The sequence below is a fragment of the Pteropus medius genome, unplaced genomic scaffold (assembly GCF_902729225.1).
Source record: "Pteropus medius unplaced genomic scaffold, Ma_sr-lr_union100, whole genome shotgun sequence".
Taxonomy (NCBI): Eukaryota; Metazoa; Chordata; class Mammalia; order Chiroptera; family Pteropodidae; genus Pteropus; species Pteropus medius.
The window spans coordinates 3,680,243-3,700,786 of NW_024342471.1; the positions used below are offsets into that span (position 1 = coordinate 3,680,243).

The window sequence follows — 20,544 nt, forward strand, 5'->3', positions numbered from 1 at the left end:
CCTCCAGGTGGGTTGCTGTGAAGTTTTAACTGAAAGCTCCAAATCTAGGAGCTTGAGCCATTTCCTGGCTGCTGCACAAAAGAGTTTTTAAAGAGGGGTCGGAACCCGCCCATAACAGCGGGTCTTCCCACTGCGTGGGGCTGTACTTACGTGGTGGTCTCAGTTTCTGACCATTGTCCATAGAAATGCTCTCTCACCAATTTGCCCCACTGTCCCAATTCCTCTCCTCTTGGAGAGAAAACTGTGATTACCTCAACTTGAATATGAAACTGTGATTGAAAAAAGTCAAAACATTAAGAAGTTTAAAAGCCAAAAAGGCAAAACTGGCGGAGGCCTCCTTAGATGCTCCTCATCCTGCTGGGGAGTGTGAAGGGGCACATAGGTGAAAGGGCATTCCTTGGGGCGCACTTTTTGTGACCCTGATGAGGCACACTAGGGGTGCACAGTGTGAGCTCTTTGAGGACTGAGGCCAGGAAGGTGCCTACTCCCTGCACTGCCTCTTCCGGAACCTGTGGGACCTCTGGTTTCTGACCGTGAAGTTTAATATCCACTTGACTCCTACCCCCGGGCGCTCCAGGTGGAGGAGTGGGGGCTTAGCTGTCTCCTGAGGAAGGGCCATGACACTGTGTTTTAGATTTTGACCTTAGAAGTGGATACCAAGGACTCAGGTGTGGGTTCCTAGGAACAGGCAGAAGTCCTCCAGGGGCTTACATGCTTTTCGCCAACTTTCCTGTTAGCAGCTTCAGTTTTATATCACCCAGAGTGAATGTGATAATGTTGAAGTCGCTGAAGTTATGGGTCATTTTATGTTTCGATTTGGGATTTTTCTTTCTCTTTCTTTTTTTAAATTGGAAGAAGGAGGCAAAAATTGGACAAAAGGGATCATCCTAGGAAGGGGCTGCTGGCAAGGAGTCAAGTGGGCTCCGCTGAGCTCCAGGGGCAATCTGACCCAAGTCCTGGACACTGGGCTCTGCGATTGCAAGAAAAAGTTCACTCCTAAATTCTGTTAGGATTTTGGAGAATTTTTGCACAGTAATAAGCTCTGAGTTGCTCTCCAGGCTTCTCAAAAGGGAAAAATAACTCAAAGATTGTAAACTATTAAGTATTCCAGCCATGTTGCTGACCTAGATGGATAGTTGTACCTCAAAAAGTAGGTGAGAAGTGGCTTCCTCGTTGTCCCAGGTTGTCAAATACTAATGACAGAAGAAGAGCTCACTTATGTGCCAAAATTCACTTTTATACTAGTTTTTCAGTGCTTTAATATTTGTAACTTAAATTTTAAAACTCATATTTACAAACACTACTGTAACTTCAGTGAAACTGAATTGTGTGATTGAAGCTTTTTGCTTATTATAGTATTTATTACACTACTTAATTCAGTAAATATATAAAAGTAGCCTTCAATTTATTTTTATATTATTTTACATGTTTTTACCTGCAGTTGTGTATGTGAATTTACCTTGATAACTGAGATGTAATGCTAAGGACCAATAAACTATCACTGAACAAACAAGACCTCCTGTAGTTGCCTGTCCCTGTAGACGCAGTCCCCTGGGATGGGGTCGAAGAGATTGCCCATCTCCCGGGACTGGGGACCTTCCCTCAGCTTTCCCGGAATGCCTCTTTGCTGGGGCTCCCACTCCCTTCCCCAGACCCCAGAGTGACCCGGGAATAAAATTCCAATGTGGAGACTACCGCAGCTGGGGGGCGGGGTGGGGCAGGCATTCTGGGGGAGTCCCAGAACCCAGAGAGGAGGTTTGAGGAAGCTGTCTGGGAGCACATGGATCTCCAGAGGCCCCAGAGAAAAGCCCTCCCACCATCACGGGTCCCTAGGGGAAGCCACAGCCCCTGGTGCCTACACCCTCATCTTGGACAGTGGAGCAGCTGTGGGTTCTGTGGGTTCCAGACTGCAACAGGAATCGTCACTTCACAGGCTCATTTAATCCCAATCAGAGCTTTGCGAGGTGGCCACTTGGCCCCCCTTTATAAGTGGGGGATGGTGAGGCAGGAAGGGTGCAGTAACAGGCCCAGATGGCAGAGCCATTGCCCTTGCCCCGCATTGGATCCGAAATGCGCTCTTGGCACTCCACATGGCTTGAACCTTGGAACCCACGTTCTAAGGCAGAGGACGCTGAATGAAGCCCAGCTGCTCTAGAATGAGTCTCCAAACCCTAGGCTGCAGACTGGTATTAACAGACTGTGGCCTGTTAGAAACCGGGCCACACAGCAGGAGGTGAGCGGTGGGTTAGAGAGTGAATCTTCATCTGTCATTAGATTCTCATAGGCGCACCAGTCCCTGGTGCCAAAAAGGTTGGGGACCACTGCTCTAAAGGAACGAAACTAAAATGCCCAACTTTCCCTGTGCACGGGCTGACCTCACCTACCTGGCCGTCCAAGCGGCTCGGGCATGGGTGAGCACTTCCCACTGCAGGTGCCCTAGCTGGAGTTCCCATCAGGGCGCTGCTCACATCCTCCTCTGGGCAGGAAGGTGAGGCCTCTGCCGATTCGGAAAAGGGCCAACCTGGGAAAGACGCCGCTGCATCCACAGAGACCCTGCTTCCTGTCCCGCCCTGCACACAGGAGCCTCCAGACAAGGGAAGTGCCCTACTGGGAAGGTTTAGATGCTGGCCTTTCCAAGGGGAGGGTGCAGCCTCTCTGTACGTGGAGATAGGTGAGGGGGGTGCAACTTGGGTTTGGAGATTCTATGTGATCAATTAGTCAAGTACAATCAAATGCAAAACTGCCTGCGAGGTGGGTGGAGAGAATTGGAAAAAGGAGTAGGCAGCAGTGTTACCCACCTCACAACTCCTTTTCCCAGAGCCTCTGGCCTCCCCATCCTGCAGGGCCAGGTTTGAACCTTGACTGAACTCCTGTGCTTGCACTTCCCGGAAAAGGTTTGATGATTACCCCCGAAGAATTGCCAGGGAAGTGGGGGAGACAGAAGGGCTTCTAGGCTGAATGGTCTTTGAAGGCCAGAAGGACTTAGAGACCAGGAAGCCTGGGGACCAGAAAGGGGGCCCATCCCCCACCTGGAGCCCAAAGGGGACTACTGGGCATACTTGACAGTGAGAGCCCCAGAATCAGGGAATACTGATGGCATAAACAAGTAGAAAGTATAATTTAGAGCAGAAGGTCTCAGATAGAGCTGCTGAAAATCACAGGGTTCGGAGGAGCATGGAAAAATACCAATGTATTAATTTCTATCATACAATCTAGGGAACAGATATGCCCAAAGAAAACATGACCATATGCTCCCGGCCTATGACGGAAAGGGAATAGTTTGTTTCCTATAAAAGAATCCCAGGGTGGTACCACCTTTAAGTTCAACTGGGCCCAGGCACTCAGATACCATCAGAGCCCTCTCTCCATCCTTGGTGGTGACACTCTTCCCTGGTGGTAATGCCACCAGCAACCCATCACCCAAAGGCAAGATCCAGCCTCCCTCTCCAGAGGCCCCAAAGTTTGGGGTCCCATTCCCATCCTTGAACCCGTTACGGCAGTTAGGAGTATTCAGCTTGGCCTGACCAAGGGTCACTGTGCACTTCCCAGGACCCCCTGCCCAAGACCAGACCCACTGGGGAACTGAGTAGTCCTAAAAAAGGGCTTGTTCCCCAAACCGGTATTGCTCATCCCCCTGGAGGCCATCTCTGAGCTTCTCTGTTAAAATCAGAAATCTACTTGATTTTTAAAATTTCCCTTTCTGCTAGGCTTTTCTAGCATGAGTGATAGCAAGCACAAAGTTGTTCCACTGTGGTGGTAGTGGTAGTGTTTTTTAACCAAAGAAAAAAATTTAATTGAAAACAACCTATCCACTAAGATCATTCCCCCTACAGACCTAGAAAAGGCCACCATTATTTGGCTCTAGAGTGCTTTGGTGCAGCAGCATGTCCATAGGAACCTATTTGAGAATCTTTTTTTTCTTAAATGAAAGGAAAATCATGTAGACTGTAAGGGGCGGAGGGACTGCTGCCCCACATTGGTGGGGTGAGAAGTGGACCAACTAGAGAGTGATTTTAAAGGAACAATTGACAAGACAAAATGACTAATTAGACAAGAGTGAAGGGGGTGACCTCAAGGTAGAAGTGGAAAAAGCCAAAGTGGAAAAATACCCAATATTTTGAAATAATTCCAAAAAATTTGTTTCGTTCTCTAAAACTTTGAAAAAAAATAAATTTGTTTATCCACAAATTATTGCTGTTTTTCCCAGACCTCTGCAATTGCTAAATTGGCCAGCCAAAATAATTTGGTTAAAAAAAAATTGCATCAGGGTCTATAAATTTTATGTCAAATGATTATAAATCTGTAAAAAAAAAATGCTACTCAAATAAAGTGTAATATATTCCCATTTTATCCTACAGTTACTACTGCTTTTCCCATACCAATAAAGAAGTTTAATATTTTTCTTCTCTTGGCTTCAAATTTTTAAGAAACTTTATTCAAATTTCATGCCTGGATGAATGTACAAATAATAGCAAAATGAGGACAACAGGAAGAGGAAAGATGGTTAGATAACCAGAAACTCATGGAATTTTCTAGATAAAAAGACTCCATTTTAACCTCTTTGTTTTATAGATAAAAGTTATCAGAACAAAAAAGGCCTGAGGGTGTTGTCCAGCTCCTTCCTGCTAACTTTCCCTACCCTGTGCATCCAGCTTCTTTCAAGGAGCTGGATGGAGCTTTTGAGAAGGGTGGTCTGAAGTGGGGCCAAAGGCAGCCGCGGCCCTGAACGGTAGGCTTGAGGCAGGACTTTGGGCAGCCCCTTTACACAGGGGACAATTGAAAATGAGGACCACAGATGGGGAGGATGTGGGGTACACAGAATGGCCAAAGAGGGCAAGGATGGCTGGGAGAGTGATAGATTGCCCAAACTCTTAGGAGGCCGCAGGTGGCAGGTGATGGAATTCAAAAAGGGGTAGGGTCTGGGGGTAGATGAGGGTAGGGAAGTTTGGGACCAGCCCTGTGGCTTTTGTCTCAAAGCTCTCTGCACTCTTCAACATGCCCTGAAGAGCTTGTTGGAATGCAGAATCTTGGTCTCCTCAGGGCACTTATCAATGAGAACACCATGTCCAGCCTGGGGATCTGCATTTCAGCAAGATGGGCAAGATTCTGACGTGGTGCATGTCTGTCTTGAAGGATCCTGCTAGGGGAAGTAATTGGGCATTGCCGCACACGCAGTGGGGTGGTATATATCTCTTGCGGCCCTGGAGCACAGCAGGTGAAAGTAGGTTGGTGTTTGGTGGTGTCTGTTCTCCAGGGGGTTCTTGGCTGAGAAACTGAGCTGTGGAACTGGAACCCAGGTCAGAGAGCAGGAGGGCCTGACATGAGGGCTGTGGAGAAACCCTGGAACCTCCTGCCCACAGTCTGCTGTCCAGATAGAATCACTGAGCAGTCATTAGACCTCTGCCCAGTGCTAGGTTCTGACTGTCAATAAGGGTGGGGGTAGGATGTGGAGCACAGAGAGATTTGTCCTGTGTTAGCCGGGCACCAAAAGGTCTTCCTCCGACCCACCTGTAAGGCCTGGAGATGTCCCCTAGGAGAGAGAGGAGGCCAGCGGAGGCCACTGTCCCTCCCTGAGCCCTCACTAGCATCACCTGAGAGACAGTGTGAGAACAGCATCTCTCCTCCCAGGAACACCAGGTCAGGACTGCCTGCTCTGGGCAGCGGGAGCCCCAAGAATCTTGTAAAACTAGAGTGACTCCAGGGAAAGCTGATGGGTGTAAGTTGCTGGAAGCCACACTTGCCAAGTGTCCAAGGAAGGCAAGGGCAGAGGGAAGGAGCAGACTGGAAATAGAAATAAAAGGACTCGATAATGGCAGTGGAGTCCAGGGTGAGAGGAAGGAAGCAGAGAGAATCAGGAGTATCTGGCTGGAAAACCCTAGTCAGGGTGGGAGATAGAGGATGAGAGGTCATCTGGAGGTCTTTATTGGTTTGAAAGCCTCTGGAGACATCAATCATATGTTCAACATGCCACAGGTTTTATTGAGCACCTACTATCTACGAGCTGCACTGGTGAAAGACAAATACATAGCCCTGCTCTCAAGGAGCTCCAGTCTAGCCAAGGTGACAGGGCCCAGGCAATACAGTAAGAATAAAGAAGGCCATGCTATAGTTAGGGGCCATGAAAGTCTGTGATGGAAGGAGGCAGGCACTTACTTTAGACGGTGTGACCGGGGAAGTCTGAGAGCCAAAGGATGAAATGAGCCCTAATAAGAGCTGTGGACAAGTCTTCTAGGCACCAGACTATCAAGGCCTCAAGGCAGGTGGGGCTGGCCAGAGCTTCACTCCCCTGGGAGCAGGAGATATAGGATGAGGTGGGAAATAGGCAGGGACCAGTTTGTACAGCACCCCTTACCCTACCCCATATTCCCTAGGCCACAGTAGGGAGTTTGGATTTTTTTTCTAAGTGCCTTTAGATGCCATTGGGGGTGGAAAATGGATTAGGGGGAGGGGGCAAGTCAAGAGGCCCAGATGATGGACCAGGCTGGAGATGCAAGTGGGCGGAACCATGCTTTATTTTGAAGTTAAGCCCAATAAAATTTGCTCACAGATCAGATGTGGATGAGTCAGGGTGACACTCAGGTCCAGAGCAGCTAAGTAGTTGGTGGACTCAGGAGCTCTATTTTACCTGAATTTCATTTGAACTACCTATTAGCCATCCAAGTTGAGGGGAGTGGGGTAAGTAGGAAGTCAGGAGCTCAGTGACCTGTCAGCTGTGGCTAATTGAGAGACGTGGATTAAGGGAAAGAATCAGAGCAGCCCAACATTGAAGGCTAGGTCAGTGGAGGTGGGAAGGTGAGAAGTGTTGCAAGCAAAAGGAAATACTGACCGTGCTGGGTGCTGCTGGGGTGGGGGAGGGGCTGGCAAGAAAGTTGACAGAGGGTGACCTTGACAAAAGAAATTTCAGTGGAGTGGTGAGGATAAAAGATGGGTATGAGTGGGTGTAAGAGAAGCAGGGAGAGGGTGTGGAGACAGGAACAGAGAGAACTCAAGAAATTTGGTCTGAAGTGCAGCTGAGGAATTGGATGGTACTTGGATCAAGGAGTTCAAGGGAGTCTTTTGGGTTTTGTTTTTTAACAAGATACTGTAAAGCCATAAGTGCTTCGTGGAACCCAGTGCTCATGGTTGTCCACAGCCCAGTGAAATGAGAACCCCCCAAGGGAGGGACTGAGAGGAATAGTGTACTTACATCTGGATCCCTAAAACATCTGCCTGTGTAAGGACCCAGTTGGGCACAGGTGGGGAGACCAGGGGCATATGCATTTGCCCTTGACCTCTGATCCACAGAGGATAGGTGGTGAGTAAGACTAAAGCAAATAGCTTCTCACATTGCTGCAAGCGCAGAGTACAGGAGGCTGTGGTGAGGAATGTCAGTTCCTCTAAGGATCAGGTTTGTAGACCACGGGGAGAGGCCTTGGCTGTGACCTTCTGTTTCCTCAGATGAGGGAGGTGGGAGTAAGGAGAATGAGAGGCAGCCCCTCCGATCCAGGGCGGCTTCCTGGAACAGTTGAATTGGAAGGTCCAGGTGTTTGGGCGCTGTCAGCGGCACAGGGAGACAGATGCAGAACTTAGGCATTCCCAGATGGGATGGGCTGGGGACAAAACGGGTGGTTTTTCAAGGGTTCAGCCCCTGTACCCCACCTCCCAATCTGGTCATGCTCTCTGGGCAATCAGTCTGTCTGTTCTCCAGCTTCTTCCTCAACCTCCATCCTCCACCCCCATGACTCCAGGAGTCTGTGCCACGGGTTGGGGGTCTAGGAAGAGAGCGAAGTGAAGGGAGTTACCCAGGATAACCCTGTTTCTCTCCTCCCAAGCCCTGCTCGCCCCAAGGAAAGAAGCATGTAGCCAGCATGAGTCAGTCTACCCAGTCAGGCAGGAAAAAAGGTATCTCCCCCAGCATCTCCTGCAGTAGTAGGGAGCAGGGTGCTCAGGGCTATCCTAACCCTCAGTCATTCATCTGCCAAGAGGGGCACCCCATGGTTTAGCTCCTAATTCACTTTTATCTTTCTGGTAGGAGAAACTCTGTCAGTCTTACTCATCAGGTCTGTGTTTGGGGCTCCCCCAATGCTCCGGGAGCTGCAGGAGGTGCTGCAGGACAGTCACTTCACAAGGTGGGCCCACCCTCTGCTTGCCCTGCCAGCACTCTCCCATGCCTGGGGGACAGTGGCTGAGGATTCCATCCCAGTAGAAGGTGAGGAAAGGATCACTGCTAGTCCTGGGGCTCGTGGCCCGTGTGGAGGGATGCGGAATTAACACTTGCAGGCAGGATAGGGGAGGTCTTGGGTCAATCCAAGGCCCATTCTACGGTTGTGGAATCATTTGCTGAGAAGCCACCGAAGGGTTCATCGCATGGGCTGGGTTGGCCGCACAACCTCCCTACACAGACATACTAGCTAGCGCTCTCTCTTCCTTTCTCTCCTCCCTCCCCTCCCCGCCCCTCCTCCTCTCACTCCTACTACCACAATACTAGGCGTCTGAGAAGGCGCGTCCCGGGCTCTCGCCTGTCGGAGTAGGAAAATCCAGCAATCTTGGGAAGGAAAAAAAGCGCGAGCCGAGACCTTGACCCAGAAGACTCAGGGCGCAACAAGGCCAGGGGAGAATCCACGGGGCGCTAGCAAATTCGACGCCGCCAAACCTGGAGGGAGGCGAGCTCAGCAGGCCAGGGCGTAGCCCCAGGGAAGGCACGCCGGCCCGTCTCGTTAGTCCGGGCGCGCTTCCTGGAGGAGGAGTAGGAAGGTTTATCGCCTGAGCAACCGAGTTGAAAGGAGGGGGCGGTGCAGGTGTTGGGCTGGGCGGTGCAGGCGCCCCCTGCCGAGAAGAGGGGGCGGGGGCCCGCGGAGCACTTAAGTCCGAAGACGAAGAAGCACTCCCTAGACCTGCTGCAGTGACCTGACTCTGTGGGTCCCTGGGCCCAACGAGCTTCCTCTCAGAAACTTCACAGCCCCGCCCAGCCCCTAACCCGGAGACGCCTGGGCGGGAGCGCTGGCCAGGAGCCGGGTCTACACGTCCTGCCTAAGTCGGCACGGGCTCCCAGGAACCGAACGCCTGGGGTTGTCAGGACCGCGGGTAAGGACGCGGGGCGGACAGGCGGCACCCAGTCCTGGAACGCATGGCTTCCCGCGCCCGGGCGGGGCGTCTGAGCGGCATTAGGACCCAGGCGCGGCGCGGGTGTGTGTCACCAGCTTCCTCCACTGGCTGGGCCGAGACTCCAAGTTTGGGGTCCGAAGCACCGGGTAAGGATCCCGGGTGTGCGCGCGTATGTGCAGCCGCCCCGCAGCCTATCGCCAGGGCCATGGCCACAGCCACCAGGCGCGTGTTCCATCTACAGCTATGCGGTGGGTGCCTGAGCCGGCCGGCACGGCAGACAGGCCGTCGGATGTCCGCAGCGAAGGCGTGCTTGGCGGGACGCCGAGCCGTCGGGGCACTGGGAGGACTGCGGATGCCGCCGCCTGCACTGGCTCCGGGGCATCGTGGGCGAGAGGGTCGTGGGGGAGGGTCTGGGGATGAGTTCAGTCGAGACGGAGTGGGAGTCTGGGTGGGTACGCGGGTGGTGCAGGGAGGTCCAGGGGTACTGCACGCTTGATTAATTCTCTGCATCGCTGTCTTGAAATTCTTAAGTTTTTGAACCAGTGAGGTAGCCGGTGGAGGGCTGGGGGGCTTGGAAGTGGGCGGGACGGAGCTGCGGGGTCCCTAGCACCTGGAGTGCCGAGCTCTTCAGAGCCAGGTACGCTGCCGCCTCCAAAAGCTTCATTTTACATTTTGCCCGCTGTGCGGAAGCCTGCGCACTTTTAGTGGTCCCTGCGCCTCCGACTGTCCCCGGCACAACTGTAGCATTCTCTACCTCGCGGCCCGCCACCTGAGGGCCAGCCCCGGGTTTGTACGACATTTACCTGCTGATAGGGCCCCGGGATGGGAGTAGGGTGTGCACTTGATCCCCACCCTTCCACATCCTGGTCACCCTGGTCTTCTGCCCATCTCCGTGGCCTCGGGTGCTAGCTTTACTGCCCCCGCCCCTCCCTTCTGGATGCAGCCGGGACTCCCGCCCCGTGCATAGGTCCGCATCCTGCCCTGCGACCCCCTGGGTCCTCGAGTCTAGAGACTCTTTCCTCTCGTGCACGCGGCCCCACCTGAGGCTTCCTTCCTCGTACAGCGCGGCACAAACAGCCGGGACCATCCGGGGCCCGGCAAGGGGAGCGCGCACAGCTTCCCCCTCCCATTCTCCTTGTGGACCAACGGCTCCGCCTCCCAGGAGGCCCGGGACGTGGGTGGCGCGGAGGGGAGGAAGCCGTTGCCGGGTCCGTCCGGGTGTAGCCCTCGCGTATTGGGGGCGGCTGCACGTGTGATGGGTGTTGATGGCCACCAGCACCGACGTGCGAGTGAGAGGAGCAATGTGCAGGGAGGAGGAGGGCCCCAGCCCAGGTACTGGGCTTGGCAGCGAAAGGGCGACGAGAGAGAGAAGCTGGCTCAGAGGAGGTTGGAGGCGGCCTCCTACCTCCAGCCTTGGCAGGAGGGTTCTGCAAACAGCACAAGCTGCTTTACTTTACAGGGTACTGTTAATTACTCTCCCTTCTGCCTTCCCACCTGGGCAGCACTTAGTAGATGAGCTGAAGAATAACAGGCTTGGCTCTCTCTGGCTCCTCAAGAGGGCCCTCCCTAGTACTGTTATCTCCCCTGCCATCCCCCCTGCCCCGCCTCCCCGCTCCACCCCACCCCACTTCTTTTTCGCTGAGGTTGGTCAGGGTTGGGTGTCTGGGAAGGGTAAGAAAAAAATCACAGGGTTGGTGTGGGGTGGAGAGCAGATGAAGCACGGGAGACTGTCCAGGGCTGGTCCATGGAGCTGGTAACAGTTCTTTGGTTTCCCTTGCAGGTAACTCTAGTATGTCGCAGTGTGGGTACTTTGAGGATGCAGGTGAGTACCTTTCAGGTTTGGGTGTGTATACAGAGCCAGCTCCTTGATCAAAAGCCTCTTGGGGACCTAATCCATCTACCTGGGTGCACATGGCATTGACCACTTGTCTCTGGACCTTTGCTGGTTCTGGGATGCCTTTGGATCCTACCCTCCAGGTTGTGGTGTGGTCAGAGAGACAGCTGACACTGCCCTGGACACTGGCAGGTCTCTGGTGGTCCAGTGGCCCTGCCTGGGAGGGCAGGCTGCTCCCTCTCCTGGGCTGTATATGGACCAGCTGGTGATTTCCCATGGTTCATTTTACAATGCCCTGGTTATCTGACCAGGCTTAGGCCAAGTGTTATGGATGCCCACATCCCTCAGTCCCCGCCCAGCCCTGTGAGGGTGGGGCTGCCATTGTCCCTCTAAAGAAACATAACTCTGCTTCTGCATTCCCTGTTTGTTCCAGTCTAACTCTCCCTTCCTCCTGTCTCTGGGCTGGCTTTGTGCTGCCTCTCCTGTGCTGGAGCTGGCCTGACCATGAGAGGGGTATTTAGTGGAACAGTGGATAGAGTGGGGGTGTGCTCTTATCCAGGGTCTCCAGGGCATGATGGCTGCATGTGTCAGGCTGCTGGTAGGTTAGGTATGTGTCTGGGTTATAAGATGGAAGAGGGGACATGGCATCCCAGGAGCCTTGCAGGGACCTGATAGTGTCGACTGGGCAGGTCCTAGGGAGAGCCCAGGATAGGGGAGAAGAGGAAGTGTGAGGGGCAGTGTGGGGAAATAGTGGGTGTTAGTGGGGTAACGGGGGGGCTGGGACAGTTTTGGGCTGGAGAACCAGGATGTCTAAGCAAAGCAGGCCTGGAATTGGGAAGGAAGGAGTTTTTTGTGGATATGAGCTCCATGACACATGTGGGAAGGACATCTTTTGACCTAATAGCTCTGCTCTGGGCTCTGAGTGCAGTGCAGACCTGGGGATAGTGGAAGCCTAGCAACGCCTGCCCAGAAAGGACTCAGGCTGAGCACAGGAGGACATGGTGGGAACAGGGCCTAGGATGTGCAGAGGAAACTGGCAGGCAGGAATGGAAGTGAGTCAGGGTGAGTCATTGCCTGGCAGGTGTAGGCGTGCTGCTGACCTGTCCCTGTCCCTGCACAGGTGTTAGGCATTAATGGGGTCCGGGGTACAAAGTCCCCTTTCCCGGGATCACTCACAAGTGAACCATAGGGGACCCACAGGAAGAGGTGCCAACTGGGCCAAGAGTGAGGCAGGGCCCTAGGAAGACTTGCCAGAAGAGGGAGGGTTCTGTGAGCCTTGAAGAAGGCTCTCTGGGCCCTCCACGAAGAGGACAGGAACTGGCATGTTAGGGGTGCTGGCTGACTAGCCTAAGGAAAAGAAGATCAAGGAGGGGAGTGGAACTGGGTCTGAGGGGCCAGGAGTCAGGACAGAGGTAGAAGGGCTGGCTCAGACTGTGATCCCAGAGGATCACAGGGGAGCCTCAGCAGGGCTTGGGGAGGATTGGAACATTTGCATCTCACAAGGAAGCCTTCCTACAGGAGGGAGCCCGTGCTGTGGGGCAGTTGTAGGAACCGAGAGGAAGACCAAGGGCAGCAGACCCTGGATCCTGGGAATCTCAAAGTGCTATGACATGCCCCTTTCCCAACATGGGGGGCGGGCATAATGGGGAATGGGCTAAGATGTAGCCTCCTGCCTGTCCCACAGCCTGTCAGTCCTGGCTCTATGTTGCTCTCCTGCTTCCTGGGCCTTGTTTGATGTCTGGATCAGGTCTCTCAGCCTTGATGCTTTGCCCACAGGCCCTCCTCAGGAGGAGGTGCTCTAAGACCCTGTGCCAACGAGGTGGGGTAGGGAGTGGTTCTAGATACTGCAGTGCCTCTGGCTTCCCTCGGATCCCATCTGGGTAGCCAGGCAGGTCTGGGTCCTGTAATCTGGAGGTTCTGGGAAGGCAGGGGTCAGGCAGGCCTAACCACATCATTGTACCACGTTCCTGGCCTAAAGTTGGTGGAATGAACAAATTTTTCTCTAGCCAAAGGATATGCATAGGTCACAACAGTGCAAGGCCCTGGTTCCTGCAGCTGAAGAATGTTGGAGAAAGTTGTTGGGTGGGGGCAACTGGCCAGATGCCATACTCTGAGGGGGGCGGGGCCAGGACTATTTACTCCACCTACCTGGGCCCGAGGCTGCTTTCCTGGCCTACTTGAACCCTCCCTGACCACTCACTGAGTGCACCAAGTGGGACAGCACAGGATCCCTGCTCCTTGGGCTTGAAATCCCTCCTGGGCTGTAGTGCTGATGGCCAGGCCCTCTTGGGGGGTTCTCTCTTGGTGGTGGTTGGGTCTCCAGGCTATTTCAAGTGTGACATGGATGATGCCTCTGAAACCCATGATGAGAGCCTGGGGGAAGAGGCCTTCGACACGGTCAACTCCTCCATTGTGTCTGGCGAGAGCATCCGTTTTTTTGTCAACGTCAACCTCAAGGTGCAGCCCACCCAGGCTGGTATGGGGGTTGTAGCAGGGATAGGCTAGGGGGAGGGCAGGGGACTGGGCACTGGGCAGGTGTGGCCCCACTCCACCAAGAGAGACCTGAAGAGGCAGGCTGGCACCCTGAGCCCTCTCCCTTTTCTCTAGCTGAGAGTGAATTGCCTGATGGCTGTGGGCTCCTCCACACCTCCCGAAAGGTGAGTAGCCCATCAGCAGGATGGGAGACATTCGGTCCTGGGCCACTAGTTGGGGGTAGAGGTGGCTGCTCTCCTGAGATAGCTCTCACTGCTCCCCTCTTGAACTACGCAGGGATCTCACACTAGCCCAGGGCTAATCTTCTGGGGCTATGCCTCCTGGAAGGGGATGTGGTCCTGTTAGGCAGGGGCAACCAGGGCCACCACAGAGGAGACGCCCAGGCAGTGACAGCAGGTCTCACTCATGGGTTTTTGTGGGGTCCCCTCAGTACCTGAAGATAAAGGACTTCAGGGAAGAGATCCGAGCGCACCGGGACCTAGATGGCTTCCTGGCACGGGCCAGCATCATTCTGAATGAGACAGCCACCTCGCTGGATGATGTGCTGCGGGCCATGATACTCCGCTTAATCCATGACCCTGACAACACTGAGCCTGACTGCAACGTGGACTCGCTCATGGCCATGCTCTTCACTGATGCCGGTACCCCCATGGAGGGTAAAGGTAAGGCAGACCTCCTCTCCTGGGTAGAGAGGTCAGGGAGGGGGCCTGGCTAACAGCTTCCACCCTGTCCTTAGCCCACCTGCTGTCGGATACCATCCAAGGAATTACTGCCACAATCACAGGGGTGCAGTACCAGCAATCATGGCTCTGCATCATGTGAGTTGCCAGGCCACCACATTTGGACTGCCTATATGTCACCTTGAAGCTAGGTATCCCATGTCCCTGCAGAGGCCGACCCACCCAGTTTGGAGGGAGACGGTGTGAGCACTCCATCCCATTTGGTCTTTTTTTCTCCCTAAGTCACTGGGAGTCGAAGTTGGGTACTCTAGGTGGGCTCCCCCCACCAAGGGTGGCAACTTTGTGCCCTCCCCTCTCCCTGTCAGCTGTACCTCCAAGTCCTTACTGAAGCGGCACGTGTGCATCAGCCGCCTGGATCGCCCGCAGAACTGGGGGGAGAATTCCTGTGAGGTGCGATTTGTCATCCTGGTGCTGGCCCCACCCAAGATGGTGAGGAGGGGTCTTGGTGGCTCCATTTCCAGGTCGGGGGGGTTCCAGGTTATCTTGCTATCTTCTTGGGGTCATCTCTTCCATGTGTTGGAAGACCCCACAGTCCTGGCCTCTGAAGGTCTCATTCTCACCCTGTCCCTTCATCTCTGCCTTCCTCGGTTTCTCTGAAGCATCCTTGCCAGGTCCTCATCAAGCCCTAATTTCCCCAGAGGTTGTCCAAAAGATTATCATTTCCTTCCTGACTGAAAAGAGATATTTTTTTAAATTATTATTCAAATATTTGGCCTGCCCCGACCTAATCCTTTTTCTAGTTGGCCGACTATAATTTGCTGGCCAAGGATTCCCTATTCCTTCCTGGGCTATTCATCCTCTGGTCAGGGACATCTCGCTTTCGTAGGGGCTTAAGCTGACACAATTTAGGAACTCTTAAGGAAAAGGATTTAAAAATCATGAATAAAAAATGGGTAGGGCACCCAAGAGTGTTTAAGCTTCCAGTAGCTTCTTGCTGATTCTGCCCCTGCTTCTGGTGCAGAGCTTGGCATAGCCCCCTTACCCAGGCTTTCTCTATGCAAAAGGGGTACTGAAGGGAATGTATCTCACTGGGATGTCATAAACATGGTGAGCCTCCTCAAATGTTAGTGTGCTGGCGAGAGAGGAAGGGCATTTAGGGCAGTGGGCAACTCCCGGATCAGAGGGAGTGACCGCAGGCAAAGTGGCCATAACAGTGAAAGAAGCAGTACCCTGAGGGTGGAGTAGCTTAGACTGGTGCCTTGGGACAGCTCAACCAGCCTACACCTGGCTTGTTGGGAGAACAAGCCCGTTCTAAAGATAACAGAAAAGCATAGTGTGAAGTGTAGTGCTATCGCTTTGAGCAGCATGAAGGGGTGGACACTGCCCCCAGTGGACCTAATTTAGGGAGGTGAGAGGTTGCTGTGGTGGAGGCTGGACACTGAGTTCATGGACAGGGTTGACCTTGGCTGACAGGAGTAAGAAGGCTCAATGGGCCTGGAACCCCTCTGAAAATGAGATAAACCAGCAGACAGTGAAAATGCCACTGGTGAAATGTAGCTGGGTGAACATTTTTCTCTGTCACTGTGATTTCATTTCATTATCTACGATTTGTGTCACTTAGGACAAGGCTAATACCTGAGTTTATAAGAACTCATGAGTTTATAAGAAAAATACTAGATTGATGGTAGTTCTAGTGATGTGCCAACTTGGTGGAAATTGTGGCAGGGTCCACTTATGCTTGAATTTTGGGGTACAAAACTTGCTGTCAGTTCAGAGAGAGTGCCTACCACGTGCTCGAGAACATCCATGCACGCCAAGGGCAGGGCAGGGTGCCCTCTGCTCTGCAGGAGCTGCAGATGTGATTCCCCCACCTCCCACCCCTAGAAAAGTACCAAGACTGCAACAGAGGTGGGGCGCACATTTGCCACCATGTTCTTGGACATCACATTCCGCCAGAAGCTCCTAAAGACCCGCACAGTGGAAGAATTTAAAGAGGCCCTGGTACATCAGAGACAACTGCTCACTATGGTGAACCACGGTCCAACCTCCAACAGAAAGAGCTCCGTCAGCATCCAAAGACATCACCAGGTATGGGGTCAAGGTGGGCCTGGGAGATCAGTACTGGGCATGGGTTGCAGAGCTAACAGGCACCCCTGTCTCAGCCCCTGCAGCTCAAGGACTTTCTCCCTGTGGGGAAGGGCATCTGGGAGGACATTGCTCGCAGGTTCCCTGTATACCCACTGGACTTTACCGATGGTACGTGGCCCCCCAGTCCTTCTGGAGATCTGCCTGTGGCTCAGCCCAGGATAACACATGTGCCTGTCCAGCAGCCCCAAGACACTCTCCATCCTGTCTCCCATTCCTAGGCATTATTGGGAAAAACAAGGCTGTGGGCAAGTACATCACCACCACCCTGTTCCTCTACTTTGCCTGTCTCCTGCCCACAATCGCTTTTGGGTCCCTCAACGATGAGAACACGGATGGGGCCATTGGTGAGGGGCTGGGAGCTGGAGGTCAGGAGGGTGTGCTGGTTGGGGCCTAGGGCTGTGGTGCCTGCCTACCTGACCACCCTACTTCCTCAGATGTGCAGAAGACCATGGCTGGGCAGAGCATCGGAGGCCTCTTATATGCGCTGTTCTCCGGGCAGCCGCTGGTGGTGCTGCTGACAACTGCACCCCTGGCTCTCTATACCCATGGTACAGTGGGGGTTATGGCGGGGAGATGGTGCCTAAAGTCTCTGGCCCCAGCCTGGCCCTGACCGTCTACTTGTCCCGCTTCCTGCAGTGATCCGTGGCATCTGTGATGACTACGATCTGGACTTCAGCACCTTCTATGCATGGACAGGCCTGTGGAACAGTTTCTTCCTTGCACTTTATGCCTTCTTCAACCTCAGCCTGATCATGAGTCTCTTCAAGAGGTGACAGGGCTTTCCCTGAACTGCTGGGACCCTCGAGCAGGAGGGACACCAAAGCTGGGGATTTGGGTCAGCCTGTATGCTAGCCTCTCAGGCCCTGTAACCCTAGAGGGATTGGGTGCCCCCAGGGAAAAGCCTGGGACTGGTCCTTTTCATGGCAGGAAGGGCAGGGCCATGCCAAGGCTCAGGGAAGCCTCCCCTCTTCAACAGCTCACTCTTATCTTACAAGGTATATTATCTCCTGACAGGTCAACGGAAGAGATCATCGCCTTGTTCATTTCCATCACATTCGTGCTTGATGCTGTTAAGGGCATGGTCAAAAGTGAGTGTCTAGCCAGTGGCCACTTGCTGCAGATGGAACTGAGTTAAGGTGGAGGACTGTAGGCTGTGGTGGGGACAGCCAAGCAGCATGCAAGCTAGTTGCTCCCATGGTCCAAGGTGCTCTAGGGAGCTATGACTGGCAGAGAGCACTGGCCCAAATGCTAGAGCGACATAGCTGCCCCAGGCAGGATCAGAGGCACTGGACCAGAGGGTGATACGCTGTCAGAGACCAGAGGGACAACAGCAGGGGGTGATGGTGGGTGGATAAACAGGTCAGTAGGGTCCTGGCTAATAGTATAGTCCTCCCTCAGTGGGGGGAAGGTCAGCCCCCTCCCACTTCTCCTCCCAGATGCCTTCTCCCCTCAAGGCCCCTCCGCCCCACATCCAGGAGTAAGCTGGGCCTCAGTCTCCCAGAACCCAGATGGCTGAGGCCTGTTGGCTTGTATCCAGTCTTCCAGAAGTACTACTATGGTAACAGCCTTTGGAGCTACAGCGCAGATCACACTTCCCTGAAGAGCCTGCTGGGCCTTGGTGCCAGCCTCAACACCAGCTTCCACAGTGCCCTCAATGCCAGCCTCTTGGCTAGCCCACAGGGGCTGGCCTCAGTGAGCGGCCATCCCAGCGATCACACAAGCCGGGAAACGGCTGTGCTCAGCCTCCTTATTATGCTGGGTACACTGTGGTTGAGCTATACCCTCTACCAGTTCAAGAAGAGGTAAGGGGGTAGCTAAGGGGTGAGAGGAAGAGGGTATAAGCTCCCAGGCCACACTGATAATCCCCCCTGCATCCCTAGCCCCTACCTGCACCCTTACATGCGGGAGATCCTGTCAGATTGTGCCCTCCCCATCTCCGTGCTCACCTTCTCCCTCATCTGCTCCTATGGATTCCGGGAAATTAAGAGTGAGTTGGGAGTGGACCGGGCTGAGGTTGGAGTGGGGTATTCTCATGGGGCTGCAGGCTAGAGCAGGGGTCTGTACCCTGCTGCAGTGAGCAAGTTCCGCTACAACCCCAGGGATAGCCTGTTTAAGATAGCTGAGATGCACTCGCTGTCCCTGAACGCCATCAGCAGTGCCATGGGCTTGGGCTTCCTGCTCTCCATGCTCTTCTTCATTGAGCAGAACCTGGTGGCTGCCTTGGCTAATTCACCAGAGAACAGGTTCGTAGGTCTGGGAAGGGAGGGCTGAGCAGGGTACCCAACCCTCCAAGGGACCAGTGGGTTTCTACATGTGCCCCTGTCTGTCTGCTGCAGACTGGTGAAGGGCACAGCCTACCACTGGGACCTCCTGCTCATTGCCATCATCAACATGGGGCTGTCTCTGTTTGGGATGCCCTGGATCCATGCCGCCTACCCCCACTCCCCACTGCACGTTCGGGCACTGGCTCATGTGGAGGAGCGTGTGGAGAACGGGCACATATATGAGACGTGAGTGTGAGAGCCTGCCTTGAAATATGAGACGAGTCATGTGGACTCTGAGGTGGGGTAGCCCTGGGCCATATGTGACCTAGGGTGAGACGTGGCCCTGAAATGCCCTAGCCTGGGAACAATGCATGACCCAAGGTGGGGGTGGCCCTGTGGACCAGGGCTGGAGGTGATCCTGTGCTCTGGGACCACGCAGGATCGTGAAAGTGAAGGAGACGCGGCTGACCACCTTGGGCGCCAGCATCCTGGTGGGCTTCTCTCTCCTGCTGCTGCCTGTCCCACTGCAGTGGATCCCCAAGCCTGTGCTCTATGGCCTCTTCCTCTACATCGCCCTCACCTCCATCGACGCCAACCAGCTCTTTGAACGCCTGGCCCTGCTGCTCAAGGACCAGGTGAGGGTCTGGCCCCGAGTGAGGGGTGTGGGTGATAGATATGGCAGCACCAGACCTGCCCATACGTGGTCCCTACTACCCATAGGCCTCGTACCCACCTACTCATTACATCCGGAGAGTACCCCAGAGGAAGATCCACTACTTCACAGGCCTGCAGATACTGCAGCTGCTGCTACTCTGTGCCTTTGGCATGAGCCCCCTGCCCTACATGAAGATGATCTTTCCCCTCATCATGATTGCCATGATCCCCATCCGGTATGAGAGGGTGGACTGCGAGCAAGTGGGGCCAGCTGGGTGGGAGAGTAGAGGGGCTGGGGTGGGTACCTCCTGTCTTCTCCTCCCTGATTAATGCTCATCTTCATCTTCCTGCCTATTTCACCTCCCCTCCAGCTACAAGCTGCTGCCCCGAATCATTGAAGCCAAATACTTGGACGCCATGGATGCTGAGCACTGAGCCTGACTGGCAGGCTCTGGCTACACCACATTCACCTGTCTCCTGGGAGTTCCTAGGCTGGCTCTTTGTGTGGGGAGGTGTGGGTGTCTTTCGGGGTGTTGCTCTATGCTGTGCCCCCTCACAGCTGTCCCAATAAGCCTAGGGCATTTGGGCATTTTGGGGGTTCGGTGGTGTATGCCTACATTTCTCCATTAGCCTTTTGCTTTGGGTCAAGAACACTGCTCAGGGCAGCTTCTACCCAGGGTGAGACTAAGCAGAACGGATTTTCTTTTGATAAAAGAGTCAGTCAGATGCCTGAAAGAAACTATTTCCTTGATTGTGTAAGGAACTTGCTGTGTGCATATTAGAAAATAAAGCTCCTGTTTCTGTGCTTCCATTTGCCCACCTCCATTCCTGTGGCTTTGCCCCATCCCAGCCTCCAAAAGCCACTTCTTAGGGCCCTGGGGAGGGGCAATGAAAGGGACCGATGTTTGTTGAGTACCATCTGTGGGGTGTCACCTCCAAGTCCACACAGTGGGTGTTGGCACAACTGGGAAATGTGGAAGATCCAGGAGGCTGCCAGGAACCTGTAGAGGAAGTGTTCTGAAAATAGCATGTACGAGGGCCCTGAGCAGAGGGCTTGGGTCCAGTGAAGAGTGTGGCTGGTATGGAGAGAGCAGCAGGGCTGACGGCAAAGGGCCGATTCCCAGAGGTAGCTGCAGAGCAGCCTGACTGCAAAACGAAAACAGGTGTGTGGGTCAGAGCGGCAGTTTTGAACTATCAGTCTGTTGGGTGGATTCTAGAATTTATATGTAGGGGGTCTGGAGTGGGGCAAGGGCTGCACCTTGTACCATGGCAGCACTAGTGGGGATGGAGGGAAGTGGAAGAAACCAGATCACAGGATGTGGGGATTGATTTGATGGAGAGGAGACGGTACCATGTTTCTGGCTTGGTCATTTGGTGATTGGCCAGG

The 20,544-nt window shown here is 53.9% G+C and overlaps 1 protein-coding gene across 9 annotated transcripts; it reads left to right on the top strand.

The window, feature by feature from the left end:
• Positions 1-8,828: 8,828 nt before the first annotated feature.
• On the top strand, positions 8,829-19,968 carry SLC4A11 (solute carrier family 4 member 11). Of its 9 annotated transcripts, none has more exons than XM_039863861.1 (20): positions 8,831-9,063; positions 10,865-10,906; positions 13,242-13,394; positions 13,526-13,575; positions 13,842-14,073; positions 14,148-14,229; positions 14,457-14,580; positions 15,976-16,179; positions 16,254-16,347; positions 16,458-16,583; positions 16,674-16,787; positions 16,876-17,008; positions 17,254-17,327; positions 17,777-18,041; positions 18,120-18,226; positions 18,314-18,482; positions 18,576-18,749; positions 18,943-19,138; positions 19,224-19,393; positions 19,529-19,968. In XM_039863861.1, the coding sequence occupies exons 2-20, from the start codon at positions 10,876-10,878 to the stop codon at positions 19,590-19,592; spliced, it is 2,562 nt and encodes an 853-aa protein (XP_039719795.1). In that variant the 5' UTR covers positions 8,831-9,063; positions 10,865-10,875; the 3' UTR covers positions 19,593-19,968. The 9 variants fall into 9 exon arrangements, with proteins under 9 accessions (XP_039719793.1, XP_039719796.1, XP_039719795.1 ...); XM_039863855.1 differs by lacking the exon at positions 8,831-9,063 and adding an exon at positions 9,074-9,332; XM_039863859.1 differs by having other exon boundaries at positions 8,829-9,063; positions 18,943-19,393.
• The last annotated feature ends 576 nt before the right edge of the window (positions 19,969-20,544 follow it).

What these genes read in the sequence shown, in the direction of transcription:
- SLC4A11 (XM_039863854.1), top strand. Translation starts at nt 9,107, where the DNA reads ATGGCTTCCCGCGCCCGGGCGGGGCGTCTGAGCGGCATTAGGACCCAG. An exon ending in TGCTGGCCCCACCCAAGATG is followed by an intron (nt 14,581 to 15,975) that starts GTGAGGAGGGGT and finishes TCCCACCCCTAG; the next exon opens with AAAAGTACCAAGACTGCAAC. An exon ending in CCCACTGGACTTTACCGATG is followed by an intron (nt 16,348 to 16,457) that starts GTACGTGGCCCC and finishes TCCCATTCCTAG; the next exon opens with GCATTATTGGGAAAAACAAG.